Below are 20,162 nucleotides of genomic sequence, written 5' to 3'. Positions count from 1 at the left end.
TACAGAAAGTACGTTCTGAATTCTTATATTTTCTTACAGTAGTAGTTATATACACTTGGGAAAATGGTACATATTTTTTAACTACATATATAAAGTTATAGTCATTAATAAAATAAATAACGTTATACATATTAATAAAACTTATGCAATCTGCACCCTCGAAATGAAAAAGTACAAAGACTGCCATCTGGTGGTGCAAAGAGAAAACTTATTGATATGAACTTTTTAGATCGCTTTAGTACAAATTGTGTATAATAGAAATGCACAATATGTGACTTTTTTTTAAAGCAATAATACATTTATGCAGTCATAAACATGTTTTGACAGTTAATATTCCAGTGATTTGATGCTTCACAAAAGTTGCAGACGCCTTTACCAATATGAAAATGCTTTTGTAAACAACCAGTTATTCTTTACACCGATTAAAAAAACGGCTACAAAAATAAAGAAAATCTTTTCTAAATGTGGAAATAAATACATTGATTTGCATTGAAATACATGATGAATACTCTTGACACATGAAAGTGTAAAGCCTGCAGCTCACAACAAATGTGAAAGGTTATTGATTGTCATATTTAACAAGCCGTTTACTGCTAATTTGATGTAGCCTAATTTTGCTCACATGGATAATTGAATATTAATCGGATGATGTTATTACGCTGCTGTGCCATCAGCCAATCGTTGCATTGCTGATCATGATTTCGAGGATCGATAGATCTGTCCTTCACAACACACGCAGCGATCTCAGATCAGTTCATCCAGACATTCTAATCTGATTCGCAAACTTGTTTGAAGAACCAAATTAGCGAGAGATCAGTTATTAAGATTAAAAGATCCAGGATCTGCCAAATCATCTTAGATCATTTAAGCGAGGTACGAACAACGGACCCCAGAAGTGAACAAAAGTCATTTGGGACTTCAACTGTACATTGTTTATAAAAAAAAAAACATTATATACATATAAAAATAAGCTTTTAATCAAAATTTTGATTTCATTAAGACTTGAAGCATCGCTAAATATATATATTTAAACACTGTAGTTTACTGCTTTAAATTATGAGTAGCTTGGCAAGTCAATTTCAAAGCTTTAATGATGCCACCTTTGCCAGTGTTGTTGTTATTGTGTGTGTATTTTCAGAGCCAAAATCATAAAAGGAGACACACTGCAGCCAGTTGGCTCTAAACAGGATATCCCAAACTTTATTTCCTGTGTAGAGGTGTACTAGGGGAGCAATCACAGTTAGTGGACGTCCATCTTATTAGATTGAGTGCAACATAAAAATAAAATCAAAACAAAAAAATCTCATATTCAATTATTCATTTCGGAAATAAAACAACCTAACGATCAAAACAGAACAGCGAGAAATAAAGCGATAGACAGTGAGAGAGAGAGAGAGAGAGAACAGAGTCAGCTTAAATAAGCCCATGACAAGAGGACTGTGTAAGACACACTATGCCACAAGGCCACACACACTTGCATTAACATGACTCTCAGCATAAGCTTACAGTGATCGTACACACACGCACACACAATTATTTGAGCCCCTCGATCTGTACAAGACAGATAATATAATAAAACCTTCATTTAGATTAGCTATTCCGTTACATACAATACATTCAGTCCTGCTTTGGCATGAGAGCTTTCTGCCATGATGTTTACACTGCAAAATAAAGAAAAACAAAAGTATTTTGTCTTGTTCTCTAGCAAAAATAATGTAATGGATATGTTCTAATGAGTAGATCTCTTTTGTTTGAGCATAAACCGGCTTATATTATGCTTTTAGGAACAGCAAAAAAAAAAAAAAAGTCTATATATATATATATATATATACTGTAGATATTCTTTGAAAACAAACCCTTCATGTGTAAAAGTATTCTTTTTCTGGAAAACTAGACAAAACAGCTAGTCAGGAACAGTATTTTTTGCAGTGCGAGTGGTTTTTGCAAACCTTTTATACATGCTATGAATTTATACATTATAAATAAGTGAAATGTAGACATTTACACACGTATACGCACTGTCCAGGAACATTTTTACACATATACACTGCCATTGTTTACAACATAAAGCCTAGATTTTCACGGGACACATTAATGCAAGATGTTAGTGAGGCCTTGGAGTGGAGAGTTAGAGGAGAGAGAGAGAGAGAGAGACGGGAAGAGGAGGAAATAATATTATCAAAGATTAGTATTAAACCCCTGAAAGGCTAGAGTCCATCTGAGCAGTGAGGAAGAGAGAGAGGGGTTAGGAATGTAAGACAAACCCTGACGCTTTACATACACACACATTCTTCTAACGTTTTACAGACATTTTCCAGATGGTTCACTTGTTTTTTTGTTTTTTTTGGAGCAGAAATATTACAATTTCTACGTTCCCTTAATTCTTACAAACATCAGACTGCTCAAACACACACACACATGCACTCACACACTGCTCAGCAAAGAAACTAGAACAAAAGCTCTATGCAACAATCAATCTAAAAGGCAATATTTGTCATTCAGAAGTTCTTAAGGGTCTCAAATAAATATGTTGTATTCTCTCTGTGATAATGGCAGAGTCTGCCTTCATTCTACTGTACAGTATATACATACACACACCTGAACGCTTCGAATATTCCACACTGTTAAATAATACAGCCATTGCAACAACCAAGCGACGGATCTTGATATATTGCTTCCACTGTTTGTACATGTGCTCCTGTACCAAACGACAGATACTGCCTTTTTAATATACATGTGCAAGTAAAAACCCAAAAAAACCTAAACACATTCAAATGAAACTTACGGACGGAAAATCAAACGAACGAACGAAGAGTCTGAATATCTATACAGCTTTCAAACCTCGGTAGACTACGTTAATGAAGGGGATTCCGCGTACTATATACAGACAGGTTAGCATCCATGCATTTGTCAACACGAATCACATTAACATTCCAAATATGGACATGGCAAACAAGGGGGCGGGGCAGGGGAGGGGCTAGGCTTCACAGGGGGGTGGTTCTGACGCAGCCACGCCCTGATTTATAGAGCACAGATGTGCAACTGCTGACCTCTGCTCTGCCAAAGCAAATACACATACAGTATAAACCGTAGAGACCATGTAGAGTTCCATCATCCCGTACGGAGAGACGCACCGCTTGGTGTGACGAGCAGAACATACGGCGAGAGTCTGGTCTGGCGAGAGTCTTGGTATGGCTGTAATTCACATGGATTCACCGACTCGCTCCAGCTTTGTTTATTGGTTAAATATTAGACTTAAGGAAAAGGTCTGTTTATTGATGATGGTGTTTTTTTCCTTCATTCTTTGTAGTGTCTTTCTTGTGGATCTTAAAATATGCAAGCAACAGCGGACCATCTTCATAAGGGACTGACGGTCATCATTAACTTCCAGTGGAAAGGCCCTGGCGCTGGTACAATGTTGATTCCTTTCATTACAAATGTAAAACAAACTCAAACACAACAACCTAAAGAAAAAAAAAGAGCTCTTCAAGCGATCACCTTCAAAATCAAGCTACTGCAACTACAAACCCCAACTTAGAACCCCTTTAAAACACTCTTTCGTCATGAGAAAAGGTGTTCGGATGCAGTAAAAGAGCTGTAGGCTGGATCCCTTCAGTACAAACACCGATAAGAAATGTCACCAAGGCCTCTTTATCCTTGCAAGGACATTTTTGGTGTGGGTAAAAAATGTAAGTATCGAAATACAAAACCCACTTCAGGGGCTGTGTGGCACACTTCAGTTCTCCGTTAGAAAGATTTCCCTTTGGCAAATTTTGGTGCAAACTACACAACAGATGCAGTCCAAAATATCTACACGTCAGATCTGCTGTGCTCAGTCCAGAAATGTGATTTCAGTTTTACTCTTAAAGATAAAGGTTCCAAGAATCGGTTTCTCAGCTGAAAGACATTCAAATAACCTTTAAGTTTAACAGATGATAACGGCTCTCTCTGTAGGACCATCAATGGCGATGAAGAACCCTTATTTTTAAGAGGATTCCCATTAAGACTGGAAATTCAACTTTGGACCCAGCAAACTATTTTGTGTTAAATAGATGTCTAATAGACATCTAAAAGTAGACAGCTTGGCTAAAACAAGGCTAAACTTGGGCTGTCAGTGAAAATTTAATAGACATCTGAGAATAGGACAAAACTAGACTAGTGGTCAAGTAGACAGACTTTATATGTGTAGTCATTCATTTCGGTTTATTTGACGACTAGTCTAGTTTTGGCCTATTCTTAGATGTTTATTAGATTTTCACTGACAGCCCGAATTTAACCTCGTTTTAGCCAAGACCACTATGTTTAAATGTCTATTAGACATCTTTTAAAAACAAACAATGCTTGCTGGGGAAAGAAGTAAAAAATCCTGCAATTGCATTTTCAATATTTAAACTGAGCTACGCTGGCTTTGTTTGCGTTAAACCATGCTATCCTAAATATAATTAGAATCAAATTCAGGTTAGTTCTACAACTTTTGCTTTTAAAATCAAGCTATGTCTAAAACCGTGACTACTCTACGAGATTTACCATACAGCTCTGAATGCAGCGAATCTGTAAAGTACAAAGAAGCAATCTCAGCAGGTTTGGAGGGAAAGCGCGCCCTCGTAAACTCCACGTAGATGAGTGACTCAGTGTATTCTTTATCAAGCAAAAGACTACCAATTTTGCATGCTTGCATGTGTAAGACTGTAAATTGTGTCTGAATGTATGGCCACCGGTTTTGCATTTTTCCCATAGTATGTCTATTTGTTTGGACGGAAAGTAACAGTCATAATTGTAAACTTTCAATGTGATGTTGGCAAAGCATGTCACATGCTGGATTATCTCACGGCACAGACCTCCATCAATTGCATAAATTAATAATCTAATCCATAACGAAGTGCGCTATAATCATAATGGAAAATTCAGGATGTTCCTCGACCAGAGCTCTTCCAGCAGATCGAGGCTTTTAAATCAAAGTCTTGCACTAGTGCGTCTCTGGTCTCTAAAGCTTAAGCGCCGGCAGAGATTAGCACTGCATTCTTCTTATTGTTATTCTCTTCTGAACTGCACAGAAAAACTGGCCTTCACAGGAACTAGTTACACACACAGCTGCTCTTAAGAACAACAAAAGCTGTTTAAGATGATGTGCGAAGAGTTAACCCCTTTTGATTACATTACCGTAAACACAAAGTGGTGTGCTCGAAAAAAAAAAAAAAAAAAATCACCCAAGCAAAATTACAGTACCGCTCGCTCCAACATAACAAACCTATAACACACAGCCACATTACCCAGAGTTCCATGGCACTATGAAGAGGGCTTACAGATTCCACGGCCCCACGTGGCTTTTACACCGGTTTAGGTTAAAAAAGCACATCTACAGTAGTTAAAGGTAGCAATTTCATAGTCTAGATTTTGATGTCTGGACACTGTGGTCCAATCAGATGCAGTCGTTGAGCGGAGGAAGATGAAGATGAACAAATGATGTGTGGAGAAAAGATGGTCTGTGGAAAACCATCATCCACCGCTGTTGCCTTCCTCTGCAGTCCTTGCTAGTTTTCCCCAGAATGCATGAATGTGTTTGTGTGTGTCTGTGTAGTTCTGTGTGTGTGTGTGTGTGTGTGAGCATGTGAGTGCATGTTTAGAAGCCCTTGATGTGGCAGTAAGCCTCCAGAGAGGAGAAGAGGATGTAGAGGAGCCAAAGGCTGACGAAGAGCATTGTGGTCAGCGCTTTCGCAGTCCGCGGACCCCCCAGCTCACCGCCGATATCGGGCCGGCGCCGGTACATGAGCACCGCCACACAGATGAAGGCGAAGATGGTGAAGAGGGTGACGGAGAAGGCCAGGTTTCCTGGCTCCACCCTGAAATCGTTGCCCTTTGAGTTGTGGTAGATGGCGGCGATGGACCAGGCCACTCCGATGCCCAGGAACACGTTCACGGCGTTGCTGCCCGTCACGTTTCCAATGGATGCATCGGCATACTGATCCTGTATCGCTGCCACTTTACTGGCAAATGTGTCTAATGATAAAGAAGGCAGAGGAGAGAGATATTAGTACACCATTTCTGACAATTACTCATAAACAGACTAATTTGATTGATTAATAAAAAATACTAATAATGCAAACTTTGTTTAAAGCAAATAATCAAAAAAGTTACAAAAATCTTAACTATCAATAAATAAATAAAACCTGAACTATCCAGGGTTATGATAATAAAATAAATCAAAAACATGTTTCCTCAGCTATTTGCCAGAGATATTCCTAAATATTTTGTTCTTGTTCAACAAGATGTATTAAAATAAGTACAACAAATATAGCAAACAACCAAACCAAACAACCGAACAAACAATACATACATATTTTGAAAAAAAAAAAAAATAATAATAATACCATACACAAATATGCATTGTATTGTTTAAAGTAAAGTTGAAAATATACAAATAAAAAACAAATAATTCAATAGTATATCATTGGGATTAAATAAATGAAACAAAAACTAATAATGTAACAAATAAAATAAAAAATTTACAGACAAATCAATAAACCAAAGTTAATAAAAACAATAAAACTAAAATTCTTGAAAAAATAAATGAAAAAAATATTATTACAATTAAATTAAACAAAAAAATAGAATGTATAATGATAAAATAATTTTATAAAAATTTAAATTTAATAATTAACTAAAATTAGATACTAAAATAAAACTAAAACAATCAAATATACAAAACCAGCCAAGTTAAATCCGAAACTATTTAAATGCTTATAAAAAGTTTTATTATTTATTAAAAAGAACAGAATAAATATAAACAATCTATAAAAAGAAAAAATATATTAATTTAAACTATTAATAAATCTACAATAGCATATTAATGTCACCTAAAATGGCAACAAAATACTACGAATTTATTACAGATTTAATTATGTACAGTAAGGAAAAACTAACAAGAACACGTGGTTTATGCTTAAAATAAGAACAAATAACCCAACAAAAAATGTTATAAATGAAATATATCACAAATACAGTGCTCATCTTATACAAGTGCAGCCCATTTTGAAAATGAATGTTTTATCCATTTCTCAGTGAATATAGGCAGTGTATTTTGGTACATTTAAACAAAACAGATTTATTAAACAGATACATTTATTAAAATAATATTTTACACTCCAAACATATTTAGAAATTGAAGATAATATAATTAAAATCAAGTTAATTATTGCAAAAAAATAAATAAATACAATTACAAACTACAAAATTTCAAAGTTTTAGATTTTTTGCCTCTTGATTTTTTTCTCTTTTTAAATTTTGTATTTAATATTTTTCTCTAAGATATAAATTTTGGTGTACTAGTTTTTGGACCATTGTCATAAGTTATTTTGTTAGATAATCTTCTGATTTGGATTCAGTACTGACTAATCTAATGTATATGCACAAATTTAATATTGTATAGCTTCCTATTAAAAATATGAATTTAAAAGAGAGATTTGTAATTAATCTTTACATTTTTCAAAATTTATTATATAACATTAATAATAAGAAAAAATAATAATAAGCAAAAAATCTGGTAGAAAATAACTAAAAATCAATTGTATTCTTTTATTTATTTACAGCGCGCTAACACCAGCATATGCTCACACGGTATTCTCATCTCTCTCATCTCTCCTTTTTTGGTCAGAATGTAATTTCACAATAACAGTCTGGTTAACCTCTGATTTGAGCTGGAATCAGAGGACTGTGTTTTCTCACCGCATGCTAACGGCCTGATCTATTGCAGACAGATGAGGAATCATGAGGATGCTGATTGTGCTTTCTGTCCTCTAAATAATCCGACATGCACAAACGCTGCTTTTTCCAGCTCTCTGTCTTTTTAAATCTTCCTCTCTCGCTTTGGTTATGCTAATGCACTCCATCACACGTAACCCTGCTAAAGCGCTCTGGATATCTTCATATTACTGTTTGCTGCCTGTGGTCACAAAGAGCCATTTTCCTCATTTAAAGGTCTTGCATTCTTGCACATACACAATATAATATGAGCACAGTCCTGTTTACATATTTGTACCGCACGAGTACATGCAAAGAGAAGATGTAATCACACACACACACTCGTAAATGTAGTACTGTAATAGAATAAAACAGAGTCAGTAGTTTTGTTGCAATAGTTTTGTTGTGTCATGTGTTGCTTGCTCCAAGTTATTGGCTATTACATTGACATGGTTGTGTTCAAAATAATAGCAGTGTGAAGTTTAATGAGAGAATTCATTTATTCTGTGAAAAAACAGATATTACTGTATGATGGTCCTCTTTTTTAAAGGAAAAAGTCACTGTTTTCTATATTTCTTTCTCATTTGTGATGTAAAGTAGGTTGTTTCAAACATTGTTCAGAAAAAGTGATTTAAATAAAACGTTGATTGCATAAGGAAAAACATACACACTCACTGGCCACTTTATTAGGTACACCTTACTAGTATCAGATTGGACCCAATTTTGCCTTCAGAACTGTCCTAATCCGTTGTGGCATAGATTCAACAAGGTACTAAAAATATTCCTCAGAGATTTTGGTCCTTATTGACATAATAGCATCTCGCAGTTGCTGCAATATTTTATTGTCCAACTTTGGTGAGCCTGAGCGGATTATAGCCTTAGTTTCCTGTTCTTAGTTGACAGGAGTGGCACCCGATCTGGTCTTTTGTTGCTGTAGCCCATTCTCCTTTGACCTCTGGCATCAACAAGGCATTTGCTCCCACAGAACCGCCGCTCAATGGATGTTTTCTCTTTTTCAGACCATTCTCCGTAAACCATAGAGATGGTTGTGCGTGAAAATCCCAGTAGATCAGCAGTTTCTGAAATACTTAAATCAGCCCGTCTGGCACCAACACCCATGCCACATTCAAAGTCACTTAAATCACCTTTCTTCCCCATTCCGATGCTTGGTTTGAACTGCAGCAGATCATTTTGACCGTGTCTACATGCCTAAATGCATTGAGAAGCTGCTATGTGATTGGCTGATTAGAAATTTGAGTAAGTTGGACAGGTGTACCAAATAAAGTGACCGATGCAAGATTGGCAGCAAATTATAGGATTCCCATCAAAAAATGAACTCAAATACTTTCAAGTGGCAAGAAAAAAACTAAAACATGCAACAATCTCGCAGCAAATTCATAACTTTTTGATTTAGTGGCTAATTCATATTAATTTGTATTACCTCATTTAGTCATTCTAGTTCAAGTTGGTGATCCTCTAATGAGGGACAGAAATGGAGTTTGAGGGTACGGCTCCTTTTAAAAATGATACATTTTTAACACAAATAAAACAACTACATTTTAAGCAAATATATACCGATGAGAACAAGCAACCACAGTTAAAACAGATCAAGAATGGTCTGAAGGGCAAAGATTCAGCAAAACATCACTTCCAGACAGATCAAAGATGATCTTAAATGACCTTTAAGTACAGTTACTGTCAAAAGATGTTTGATGGAAGATCCGCTGTCAGCAAGAAGCCCCCGTAAAACTCCATTGTTGAAAAATGCTGAATCGGTTAAAATTGTTCAAGGAACACACTGACAAAGCCCAAAGATGTGAACTGATGAAAGTAAAAATAATTTTTTCAGATGTAGTGTCATAGACGGTCTGTCAGACGACATACAGGTACTGAATTTAATACAGTGAGAAGAATGTTGGCACAAAAATCATGTGATGTTCCTCATACTAGTGGTGTTGGACCCTTGTACTGTTTACCAGGTATCGTAGATCAGTTTGAATACATCAGAATACTTGAAGAGATTATGTTGCTCTATGCTGAGGAGGAAATGTCCCTGAAATTTGTGTTTAAGTAATAAAAATAGTGTTTAAGTAAAAACTTTTTTTTTTCTCTTTAAAAAGAAAAATATTGATACTGCTATTTTTTTAACAGACTGATAATCCTTTGTATAAGCATTTATTCTTTATTTTATTATTTATTTGACTTTGTTATTTAACATTTAACAACTGTCAAATTCTGTAGATAAAAAAAAACATTTATATTAATATTTTAGCAATATTTTATTTTCAATTCAGAATAAATCAGATCGTCATATAACAAAACAAACAAATACTCAAATCCTTAAAACTGTCGTACACAGTGGTGCAGTGAGTAGCACAATCGCCTCACAGCAAGAAAGTTGCTGGTTCGAGCCTCTGCTGGGTCAGTTGCCATTTCTGTGTGGAGTTTGCATGTTCTCCCCTTGTCTGCATGCTCTTGTTTCCCCCACAGTCCAAAGACATTTGCTTTAGGTAAATTGAATAAGCTAAATGGTCTATAGTGTATGTGTGTAAATGAGTGTGTGTATGAGTGTTTCCCAGTGATGGGTTGCAGCTGCAAGGGCATCTGTTGCTTAAGCATATGATGGATAAGTTGGCGGGTCATTCCGCTGTGGCCACCCCAGATTAATAAAGGGACTAAGCTGAAAAGAAAATGAATGAATGAATGAATAAATAAATAAATGAATATATACCTCTAAATGCCGTCTGACATTTTCTCCTAAAATAAGCATTTTTCTCAGCTTCCTTTGTGTATGTTCAGTTATTTCACTTTAAAGCCAATAAAAAGAACATATTTGTCAATATAAACGTAAAATTACTGAGCCTACAAACAGGAGTCGGAGAAAAATGCTAATTTTAGAAGAAAATATCATACGGCATTTACAGGTTTTTGCATCTAAACTCTTCATATAAATCTAGATATATACCTGGAAATTAAGGTATAGTCAAGCCCAGTGTGTTTTTTTGGTTTTTGCATGTTTATCAACATGAACATTCCCAACAGAATCAACAATGAACATTTTCACAGAAATGAATCATTTCTGGATGTGAGCAGCTCCAAGCTGTCATCTCATAATAATAGTAACTCCATCCAATTCCATTCCATTAAAAACATCCATCTAAAAGCAAATGGTAAAAACTCTCCATGCGAATCTGACAAAGTATCTGAGAACAACATTAGCCATTTAAAGGCTTAAAAGAGCCAAACTGCCTCAAACGGCATCTCAAGACACAGAATTATAAAGTCAAATCTGGGTTTACTGTAAAGTACTTATCTGTGAAATAACATTTTCCCTCTCGTTATTCATCACCGTCCTGTTATATTGTTGTAAACAACAGCATGGACGGAGCCGTTTCCATAGCATTACCATGGAAATTCTCAGTTAAGTCTCAGTAACACCCAGTCTGGTATAAAGTCCTGCCAAAGAGCCTGGCAGCGGGTGGACGACAACTGCCGCTAATGTGGGTGTCTGTGCAATGCAAAGCTTCATCACAGAGAGACACTTGGGAGTAGTTTAACGGATCAGCCTTTCAGACTGTTACACACTTTGAAACAGTTTTAAACCTCAGACTGCTTACATTTACGCACAAATTTATATACACATGTATATATCATGTGCATGATTATAATGCAAATCAATATGGTTTTGTCTCAAGCATAGTGTACCAATTCTAAACCACAAAAATATTAAGACCGGGTAAACAAAATAGCTAATCATCATTCTACCAATTGAATGATTTTGTGTATTAAAAGTTTTCTACAATGTTTAATTATGAAGAAATCAGGCTATAATTTATTGTAGATTTTTAAAATATATATTAGATTTAAATGTCTTATGAACCTTGACGGTTTTTACGTAATTGAGAAAATGCTGACATAAATTTTGTAAATATCTGTACAATAAAAGGTTGTATATAATCAGGCAAACTATGCATGAACATGTCCTTCTAAAAAACCTTTGAGAATTTACAGTAGACTAAACTGTCTAGTTTGCCGTATGCAAGTGCGTATGTAAAAAGTGTTTTACAGCTTAGTAAAGACAATAAAATCATGAAACATTTTCAGAATATGTTTTTGAAATCTACAGACACAAATTGATAAAGTGCAAAAAAAGCAATTGCTTTTTAATGCGAGTTATGTCTTGTTTTGAGCCACCTGTAAACCTGTAAAAGAAAACCTTTTTAAAGGTGCAGTATGTGAGTGACAGCCAGTGGTTGAACAATGTATTGCACTCCTGATTCAAAACATTTTCACTCTGCCCCTCTTCTGATGACTCCAGGAGCGTGCCTGACTATGGAGTCTAAAGGCTGGTTTAAGCTATGTTCTAAATAAAAGCAAAAGATAGCACATGATAGAAGAAATAATTTTCATATTAAAAGGGGCTTTTGTTCTAACAAAAACCTGAAATTTATAATTTATGAAGGGCTTCTATTTCTTGCAACTGAACAACAGAAAACTGACAATGATCACCTCAGGTACACCTGATGTGTTTTATTCAGTGTTAAATGCTAATAATGTCAGTTTTTTACATGACACAACTGAAAGCAGCAGCAGATAGTTGACCTCAGATCTTGAAAATAAAATAATAATTAGAAATTGATCTGATTCAGTGCACACCAACAAACATCAGTGATTCAACATGTACATTTAATAATGTTAAAAAGGTTTAATATGTATTAACTAGATTATTAACTTTACCATTTTGTTGGAATGCAGTGAGTGCACTATTCTGGGATTCTGAATGGCTGTATTTAAATTTCTGTCATGTTTTGTCTTGTTCAAATAGCCAAATTGATTTTCACTGCAAATCTCGTCACGCAGCATGTTGTTAATACATAGGGTTACAATGTAATCTGCTCACCTAAGGTTTACGTTCGTAATATTTATATTATTTGCTAATTAATAAGAACCTTATGTGGAACTCCACCCAGGCAACCTGGGGTGCTGGAATATAATTGGCTAAACTGGCATTGGATAGGTTAAAGGGACCAAAACATAGACAGGCGTTCTGGCACACAACACATATTTTCAAAGCAGAATAACTGACTTACGCATTGTTTTTCAGATATACACAGGAATGCTTAGTTAGCATGTTTCTTAAATAACTCCAATCATATTATGGTATTTCTATGATTTAGAAAAGTCAAAAACTTACAAACAGCACCTTTAATAAATATGCTAATCTGAATGGTTATTAAGCATGATGTAGTTTTGGAAATGGTAAAACATGCTTGGGGGAATAAATATGATCAGAGCATCAACTTGCATAATAATTATGTACACACTATAGTACTTTATCAAGTATAAAGTGTGGCTCAGGAAAACACTCGATGCATGTCTGCTCTGTAAAATACAGTGTGAGCCAAAAACATTTAATCTAGAATAAAAAAATCATTATAATTACAAGACATTAGCAGAACCGCATCTAGAAGATGTACGTCAATCATCAAACCCATTTCCATTTTAAATTAATCAAGCAATTAATTATAAGATCCTCAAACTATGCACTGAATCTAAGGACTTTGTTTTGAGTTCAGAAGCTCTGTCGAATGTTGTCTTATCAGTGAGCAACACTTCCTTCGTCTGCTTTCTGTCTGTGCGTTTGGCTAATTGGAAGTTCAGTTGTTTTCTCAGTAATACTGGCTTTCATCTCTCAGTATACAGATTGACACGCTCGCTAACTGCTCAATAACGCTCTGTTTGTGTGCAGCATTTGTCATTTTGTCAAACTGTGCAGACGCAGCAGAAAAACAATCAATGGGGGGCGATTGTAAACCATTCAGTGGAACAGTTTTTCAAGTTTGCTTCACTTACATTACTTTTGACCTTTTTGACCTATTTCTAGTACAAAGTGTAAGTACCACAATGTTTTTTGTTAAGCAGGACCAGAGTTAGTGCAAAAGTAGCAGAAGAACAATCAGTTGCGATTGTAAATCTTTCAGTGAAACGATTTTTCAAGTTTGCTTCATTTACCTCACTATTGACCCTATTTTGGCCTGTTACCAGTAACGGGTGTAAGTACATCACTGTATTTGTTAAAATGAATCAGAGTTTTTGACTTTACCAATACCATATAAATAAATACAATTAAATATCATTTATTTATTAGTAATACTTCCTACAAAAACCCATCTGTAAATATAAGGTCAAATTGGGTCTTTTATTATGTTAGGCAGATCAATTAAACATAAATGTAATTACTCTTACAGTGCTCAGCATAAATGAGTACATCCTCTTTTGAATATGAAAATTTTTAGTTATTTCCCAGCGAATTTAGCCAATACTTTTGGAGCATTTAGACAAAACTCTTTTATTAAACATATATAAAGAGCACCTATTTACCCCATTTTACAAGATGTAAGAAAAGCCTTTGGTGTCTCCAGAATAGATCTGTAAAGTTTTAGCTTAAAATACCCATCAGCTTATTTAATATAGCCTCCAGAATCTGCCCATTTTGGTGTCCGAGTACAGTGTAGCTGTTTTTGTAGGCTGTGACTTCAAATCCAAGTGAGCTGCTTTTCCCTGCCTACGATTCTCACGTGCATGTCTGCTTCTCATCATGCGATATGACTACTTCAGCTAATCAGCAGTCAGTGACAGGTACAGACTTGGATGAAGCTGAAATACAGCTCTTTATCAAAAATACCATTTGATGTATTTGTGGTGGAGTTTATTCAAGCCTTTCTGAAATGATGAGTCTCACACAAATGCTGTTTGCACGCGCACACACACACACACTAGCATTTACTAACACTATGCGACCATGGTGATTATAATGGTTAAGAATTAGATATCAATTTTACTGTTTTTATTACAAACATGCTCCGTTTTACAAACGGTTTAAACTTAGAAAAATCACATCTAAAAATCACAGAGAATTGAAACAAATATTTTAATCCTAGTTTATTTGTAAAAAAATGTTCTGTGGACATGTGTATACATGTTCTTATAGAAACATGGTGAACTTCAAACTACAAAATGTTGTATTTTTTAGGTTTGTCTTGATTTTTCCTGTTTATTTATATTTTTATTTAACATTTTTTCCCAAAATATTACTTTGGGTGCAGTCATTCTTCTACTTCAATCTTAAGTTTTTTTTTTAGATTAATTCTAGCTTTGTCTTAGGTACTAATATAATGTATATGCACAAATATATTATAATAAAGCATCCTACAGAAAATATACGCAGTGAGCAGTGTACTCATTTATGCTAAGAAGCAGTGTATATCATCAACATGTATACATGCATCTTACCACAGATTGTATATTTTTCACCTTATATTCAGGGACTAAAATTATCACTTGCCAAGCACCAACTGCAAGTGAAAATCAGTGTTGGCGAGTATATGAAATGGTGCCAGTTGGCCAGTAACTTTGCTTGATGTGCAATATGGTTTAGCAAAATTATAAATTTGCATTGTAATTATATAAATATGGCAACAAAAAAGCAGCATACAAATCCTGCAGTTTTTCCACCAAAGTATAATTATAGTTTAATGTTTTCTGTATATTAGCAATCAATTTAAGCTGAGGTACAATGCGTCTAAAGGCCTCCAGGGTTAAAAGAATTCTTGGGTTTAATCTGCATCTTTTTGTGTGCAGATGTAAGTTGTAATATGATGTTTATGTTTAGTATAAATGTGATTCATCTCATGTAGAATCTGTTTGGGTGAGTTAATTAACCTTGTGGCACAGAGTGTTACTGAGGAGTGCTGTTCATTCATCTTCAGCTCATGCACCACAAACAGCAATGTCTGACATTACAGACTATGACTGGATATAAAAAAAATCATGTAGCACTCAATTTTAGCATCAGGATTTAGTTTAAATAATACTTTGATTTTAACATGATTGCTATGCTATGTGTACAGTGTGCATGATATAACTTTCATCATCAGCACAACAGTACAACAGACATCTGTATGCTGACAAGTGCATATAATTAAAATATATCTACAACTTTATTTTAAACTAACCTTGTAATTTTTATCGATCATAAATCACACTATTTAATGGAGTACAAGTCTTTTGAAGGATGTACTTTAATGTTAAAGTACACACACAATTTGAATATACTTCTTTAGCTTTAAAAACAAATGCCTTTTGTGACACCTATAAAAAGGCTATATCAATATTTCATTTTTGAAGTATCACAGTTATAGTCAATACTGGCATATGGTGACAGCACTAACTTCCTCAAACTGTGTTGGATAATAGCAGGGGAATTGATTTGTTGCAAGAAATAATAGAGACAATTTTTTATAAGATGCAGTTATGAAATGCTATAAATGAGGGGAATAAACATGAAAAATGGGACACTGCTTGAAATTTTTCAATAATCCTCTTTTACACAAAAAGTTGTGCTCAATCAATATTTAATTAATGTTTCTTCCTCTATTAAATTATAAATTGGGGTCATAAAAAATCTGAGAACAGTCTGTTTATCTAAAAATGAAAATGTCATCACTGACTGACCTGCCTACAAACCTTTATGGCCTTTTCGTACTGAGTGAAACAAACAAAACAAAGTCCAATAGTGTTTTAGATACCTCTGATATTCCTTGTATTTAGACGAAAAGATCAAGAGTGTTTTAGACCTTTGATATTCCTTGTATACAGACAAAAAAAGGGAAATATCCCTTTAGGCATACTTTGAGAAAATACAGATGATCAAAATAACATCTTCTTTTGTCCACGTAAACTGACTTTTACTGGAAAGCATGACGCAAATGCAAGGAAATGAGTTCCTGCAGTGAGATGAGGAGAGCAAAAGGGCGAGAAATGGAGGATGAAAAGGAAAGAAATGAAGTGAGTGAGGTAAAGAGGGAGAAGAAGTGAATTAGAGAAAGAGAGAGAGAGAGAAAGATGGGAATGCTTGTACTTTCTGCTCTCTCAGCATTTTCTCGATGAGCAGTCCAGTGTGTCTGGAATACTAAACATGGTGAACATGCATTGCACTTCCAGCAGACTCAATCTATTTAACATGCGTGTGTGTGTGTGTGTGTGTGTATGTGTGTGTGTGTGTGTGTGTGTGTGTGTGTGTGTGTGAGAGAGGAAGAGTCTTCTGTACATGCGGTATGTGTGTCCTGTTTTAAATAACAGTTATCATGACTGATGAAGGTAATATATGGGGGTGCATTGTAGCAAGCAGCTTTACTCTGCATAATTATATGATATATCATAATCATAGCCCTGCACACTCACATTCTCACACACATGCATGCACAAGCTCTTGGACATCCTCTTTCTGTGATAAATGACTGTATGTAAATATAAATATGGGTGGCTGAAATGCAAAAATCACTGGCAGGTGTACATGTTTCTCACCTGGTACTGAAGTGCCCAGTGCCACAAACACCACTGCTGTGACTGAGTCTTTGAGACCGATGGTGCAGCCGAAATGAGATGCCAGGTCACCGATAAAAGCCGTCAGGACGCCAATCATAATGATTGACACCACGAAACACGCCCAACCGTTCCAATAGTCGGTGGGTGGCACGAAAGCAAAGAGAACTTTCCAGAAGACGGTTAGGAAATGCATGACATAATCGAAGCAGGAGGGAAGCTTCTCTTCTCCACATTCTTCATCATCATCATCCTCACCTGCAGGAGCATGATAAAGAGAATCATTAAATATGACCTTATGCAAGGTGAATAAACACCTGAGTGTTACAATCTGCCACATGAATCATCCTGTGCCATGGAAATAATAATAATTATTATGTTCTTTTAAAAATATGTGCAATTACTTTCCTAAGTGAAATTAATTACAATGTTCATCTAGAAAAATATAAAAGTTGAGCTAATAAGAAGTCACCTGGCACCTGAGCCACTACATGGGAGCAATCCAGAATACTGAACACCGTAGCAAATGCATAGCAATAAATATAAAACAACCAAAACAGCCTAGCAACTAGGCAGAACACCTTTGATCAGCATATGTTAGCAACTCATTAGGAAGCCACTTAAAGGCATTTATTCTAACTTCTATCCAGAACACTTTAGCAAATGCATAGTAACTAACATAAAATTGTTGAAAAAATGTCAAGAAAACTTAAGCAACTGTCCAGAATACCACAACAACCCCCTGGAAACATTAGCACATACTAGCTACACCTAGTTAGATGAAAAATGAGATGTGTAACATTACATTAGATCAATAATGTTAATCAAACAAAAGAGGGAATGAGTCACTACTTTGAATATTCAAGGCATAGTTCACCCAAAAATGAAAATGGACTTAACCTCAAGTGGTTCCAAATACATTTGAGTTTCTTTCTTTTGTCGAACACAAAGGAAGTGTTTTAAAGAGCCCCTATTATGCATTAAAAAGACCATATTTTGTTTTGGGGGTCTCCAACAACCAGCTGGAATGCTGCTTCCTAACATTCTTCAAAATATATTCTTTTGAGATCAACAAACGAAACAAATTCAAACATTTATTGAACAAGTTTATCCCAAAAGTAATTGTTTATTTTTATAGTGTATTGACCGCTTTATACTAATAACACAGCACCACCAGTGTTATTGATAATGTAATTATTGATTAATTTGATTAATTTATTTATACAACAGGTTATCAGTAAAATTCTATGGGTTATTTTTGTTAAAACCAAGTGTTTTTGTAGTAAAATGTAAAGCAAATTATTTTTTCTCCTCCTCGAGCAATTCTCTAGCAAGCATCCAGGAAACCCCCTATAAGACCCTAGGAACACACTTTTACCTGTGATCACACTGATTACATTATTAACCAAACAACAGCCTTATGACAACTAACTACCCACCACACACACACACACACACACACACACACACACACACACACACACACACACACACACACACACACACACACACACACACAATGTTGTTGAGTGAGTAAGTGTGTGTGTAATGTGTATGCATGTGTGTTGAGTGAGGCTATAATCTGTTTGCTATTCTATTGGTGCTGCATTTCCTTGAGAGCAGTTTACACAAACTCACACACTGCTCTCTGACAGGTGAGGCTCTTCCTTTAAACCGAGATTAGATGCTTTGGGATGTTTGGAAATCTCATCTATTTAGTGCTGCAGCAGAATTAAACATTGTTTTACTAACACATTCTAATCACTGGCATAAAACCTGATTGCACATTGTGATTAAAAGGATTACTGATAGAGAAGAAACTCATACAGACACTCGGTACTTAAAACTGAAAATCCTCGAAACTATCAGATCAGAAAGATTACATAAGAGAGAACTTGAGCTTTGAAGATCCTCAAGATTCAGTCACAAATGTGAGCTGATCTGCATGGGTGTTCGTTGGTCTTTTTTATGACAGTCCAAGAGTGTTTGAAGGTCATGATGATGTTTACTTTACTGCTATAAATGTGTATAAACAAGCATATTTGGAATAAAACAGATAGATAAGATCAATGGCATGGTTTTTATGCTGTGAGTGTCTGAAGGGTGAAAATGCCCCATAGAAGTCTTAAGAACAGTTTGGCATTCTTACAGTTTGGTAAATATAGTTCACATAAAAACTAAAAAAGGTGGAAAGTGGAATGGAAAGTGTGTTTGTGCATTTTTTAAAACAATAAACCACCAAGGGTCTTTCAAAAAAGGGAGAGTACTCCAAATGAATTCAATATTTACAATGGTTTAAGTTGGAAATTTGATTTCCAGGTCTGTAACAGACATTAACACATAAATGGATTGTAAATACTAATGTAATGCAATAAATAAAACTCCCCATTTATGCTAAATGTATATATGAAGAGTTCAGATGCAAAAACCTCAGTGCCACCTGAAATTTCTTTTAATATTAGCATTTTTCTCAGGCTCCTATGTCCTATGTTCAGTAATTTCACTTTTATGGCAAATAATAGGTTATTTTTATTGCTTTTAGCATGAAATAACTGAACATAAACATAAGAGGCTGAGAAAAGTGCTCATTGTAGAGGAAAATTCCAGATGGCACTTAAAGGTTTTTGCATCTGAACTCATCATATTGAAAAACTGAACTTAAATGTGTTACATTAAATCCACTGTATTAAAATATGTATATTTTAACTCTGCATTTACATTTAATATTTGATTTTTTAGCAATTGTATGTGTTTTTTTTATTTTTATTATTCATTCATTCATTTTCCTTTGGCTTAGTCTCTATTTCAGAGGTTGTCCCAGTGGAATAAACCACCAACTAGTCCTGCTGTGTTTTACAGCAGAGGCCCTTCCAGCCACAACCCTGTACTAGGAATCACCCATACAACCTCATTTACACACACTCATACACTAAAGACAATTTAGGTTGTTCAATTCACCTATGAGGCATTAATTTTTTAGTTTAGCAACAAAATAAAATAAAATTATACAATATATAATAAAACTATATAATATTATTATA

The 20,162-nt window shown here is 34.9% G+C and overlaps 1 protein-coding gene across 43 annotated transcripts in view; it reads right to left on the bottom strand.

The window, feature by feature from the left end:
* Positions 1-1,173: 1,173 nt before the first annotated feature.
* slc8a1b (solute carrier family 8 member 1b) overlaps positions 1,174-20,162 on the bottom strand; it is a 200,561-nt gene continuing 181,572 nt past the window's right edge. For 28 of the 43 annotated variants that reach the window (XR_015512828.1, XR_015512832.1, XR_015512833.1 and 25 more), the window contains 2 exons: positions 17,104-17,379; positions 1,174-5,997 (listed from right to left, as the gene is read on the bottom strand). Coding sequence is in view for 19 of the 43 variants with exons in the window: in XM_087289636.1 (XP_087145762.1) it covers positions 5,621-5,997; positions 17,104-17,379 (653 nt within the window). In the remaining 24 variants the exon portion in view is untranslated. 43 annotated transcript variants of the gene reach the window in all.

The sequence above is a fragment of the Danio rerio genome, chromosome 17 (assembly GCF_052040795.2).
Source record: "Danio rerio strain M-AB ecotype USA chromosome 17, GRCz13ab, whole genome shotgun sequence".
Taxonomy (NCBI): domain Eukaryota; kingdom Metazoa; phylum Chordata; class Actinopteri; order Cypriniformes; family Danionidae; genus Danio; species Danio rerio.
This window is presented reverse-complemented; position numbering and strand designations above follow the sequence as displayed.